Source organism: Plodia interpunctella, chromosome 4, assembly GCF_027563975.2.
Source record: "Plodia interpunctella isolate USDA-ARS_2022_Savannah chromosome 4, ilPloInte3.2, whole genome shotgun sequence".
Classification (NCBI taxonomy): domain Eukaryota; kingdom Metazoa; phylum Arthropoda; class Insecta; order Lepidoptera; family Pyralidae; genus Plodia; species Plodia interpunctella.
In genome coordinates this window covers 9,950,266-9,952,901 of record NC_071297.1, presented here as the reverse complement: position 1 = coordinate 9,952,901, position 2,636 = coordinate 9,950,266, and the positions used below count along the sequence as shown (strand labels likewise).

The 2,636-nt window shown below is 34.7% G+C and overlaps 1 protein-coding gene across 1 annotated transcript; it reads right to left on the bottom strand.

The window, feature by feature from the left end:
* Window positions 1–220: 220 nt before the first annotated feature.
* Window positions 221–1,781, bottom strand: LOC135309706 (uncharacterized oxidoreductase TM_0325-like). Its single transcript, XM_064435932.1, has 3 exons — window positions 1,621–1,781; window positions 846–1,286; window positions 221–331 (listed from the first exon to the last, which is right to left on the bottom strand). The coding sequence occupies exons 2-3, from the start codon at window positions 1,275–1,277 to the stop codon at window positions 221–223; spliced, it is 543 nt and encodes a 180-aa protein (XP_064292002.1). The 5' UTR covers window positions 1,278–1,286; window positions 1,621–1,781.
* Window positions 1,782–2,636: the final 855 nt, after the last annotated feature.

Here is a 2,636-nt window from a genome sequence, read left to right as displayed (position 1 = left end):
AGTGGCGTCTCGAGAGACATCTATGAATATATATTTTAGTAATTATTTCCGAAATTTATATATTTATATATACGCATTGTAAATTTATTATTTTGATACTTCATTCTTGGTATTTGCACCGTATTATGTATAAATAAAAATTCTATATCTGAATCAAAATAAAATGTGCGTGTTGTCTGAGGGCCCACTTCGTGAAATTCTATGAAATTATGCTTGGGATTTAGTGAAAAAACTGAAGTAAGACCACCAACTTCCTGGTAATACAAGATGTACTGTGAGATGAATCTGTTGATATACTTTGGCTGGCTTCAGGTTTTTTTTTTGTCACTTTCTACAGACATTGCATCAAATATGACATAAATATGAGACATAAAGCTGCTTTCTTTCTTTTTTATTTCGTGTTTTATTCCTGATTCAGATATAGAATCGAATTTTATTCAAGTCGTCTAATTAATATTAGTCGCATACTACTAAATAAACTGTCGACCAGTGTTTCCTCGCGATTTTGTATTAAATTAGATTATAGTAAGAATTTTGTCCTCTTTAAAAAGTAGTTCATCCACCCTCAGTCCAAGTCTCGAAATAAGAAATATAAATAACAAGGACAGACTTGTGAATAAATTGGGGTACACTCCTTAAGATAACTGCACAAACGGAACTGAGAGCGAGTGTGTTATCCGGCTTGCATCTACTAAGTGGGATCTGAAAGTAATCTGTGCTGCGAACCGTACACGGCTCGGATTTATCTCTCCCGGAAAATATAGCTTAGTTTTGTCCGGGTTTAAATATTTACGCCGCTGAAGTGCATGTGATATTTTTAGGGGCGCGTTTCTTATTTTCTTTACGTTTCTGTTGTGGTTGATACCCGGTGGATGCTCGCGGCGCCTATGTGCGTGTGTAGCAAGCATAGTCAGATAATAAGGACCTCGGACATTTGTGTTTATAACCCTGTCATACTGTGCTAAGGAGGTAGTCTCAATAGTACCAGATTCTAATACTCCAGCATTATTTACAAGAACATCAAGTTTATTGTATTTTTCTAGAGTCAGTTTTATAATATTCTCAATGTCACTTTCTTTATTCATATCAGCAATAACAATGAAAGGTTGTAATTTCTGTGGTGAGATTTCTTGGCATCGATCAGCAACATTTTTTAGGTTCTCTTTGTTCCTGCCAGTCAACACTAGGAGTGCGTCTAATTTGGAGAACTGCTGAGCTGTTTCTGCTCCAATGCCTGAACTGGCCCCAGTTACCAGGACGACTTTGTTGGAAAACATGGTGGATATCTGCATGACAAATTATTTGAATTAGTTAAACGGCTCAACTGTAGTTTTTAGGACTTTTTAGGGTGTGTATTAGTATGCCTTTGGCAGAATGCATAAAATGTGTAGGTGTCGAGATCAAAGACGCTACAAGAAAAAAACCTATAAAACAACAAACCTGTGTTGCTTAGGTTATGCTTGTGAATAGTGTTGTGAATGCTTCGGCCAATGAAAGGAAAAAACTTGTCAAGAATCTGTGAGCATTATGGGATCACATTACTGGACCGGTTAGAACGTAAAATGTTTAATGTTCACATAAGTAAACTCTAAATCTTCACAAAAGGAAAACAGCCCTTACCTATAATTCGAACGAAAACAAAAGTTAATCCTGTAAAATCTAAAATTTAACTATTAAATGTTCACCACTGCAGGACAACGAAGGCTTTAAAACGTACCTAAGTGTATTATAATTATCTTTGGAGGGCTTACTTGATAATAAATATAAATGTTTGTTTTGTAGATTTCAACAAATTTCTTTATCACATGTTGAATCAAACAAAATCTTCTTGGTAACAATAAATGTTTATATTAATACGTAGAATACACATTGGCCATAAATTATTCTACGGAATAATCAACCTTACTATGTACTTTTCCACTGATGTACATTTATCTCCTTTTACAACCACTGAAGGTAAATTTTGTGGGAAACGTCTAAAATATCTACGATTACAGAATCAAGGGGATGTATAAACGAGAACACGAACACTTAATATCTAGTGCAGAAAGGTAATGTTGAACAGTGCGTTATGAATAAATAAATACCTATATTAGGACAAATCATACAGATTGAGTTAGCCCCAAAGTAAGTTCGAGACTTTTGTTATGGGATACTAACTCAACGATACTATATTTTATAACAAATACATATATAGATAAACATCCAAGGCCCGGGCCAATCAGAAAAAGATCATTTTCCAGCATGATCCGATCGGGGATCGAACCCGGGACCTCTCGGTTCAGAGGCAAGCACTTACCACCGCGCCACCGAGGTCGTCATGACGTCGTTATGTTTGTTGTAAATGAATTCTAACATCATCAATCATAAATTGATATAAATAGAGTGTAACAAAACGTTTTGTAGAGTATAAATATTATTATTTATTTGTCATTGTGGATTAGTTTATGAGATTAAATTTAATTATTTTTTTAATCATACATATAGGTGTATTATACATTTAAAACTTTCAAGTCAAATTTGACTTGGGTGTTAAAAATGTGGGCTATTTATTCAATATGTTATGCTAAATGATAATCCATTTCTTACGCTGACCGCAAGCTTCGCAGCGTCATAGCCCCGAATGAAACGAGATC

Coding starts and splice junctions, on each gene's coding strand:
- LOC135309706 (XM_064435932.1), bottom strand. CDS start 1,277: ATGTTTTCCAACAAAGTCGTCCTGGTAACTGGGGCCAGTTCAGGCATT. Junction 332..845: donor GTATCAACCACAACAGAAAC/GTAAAGAAAATA, acceptor CAATGTCTGTAG/AAAGTGACAAAAAAAAAACC.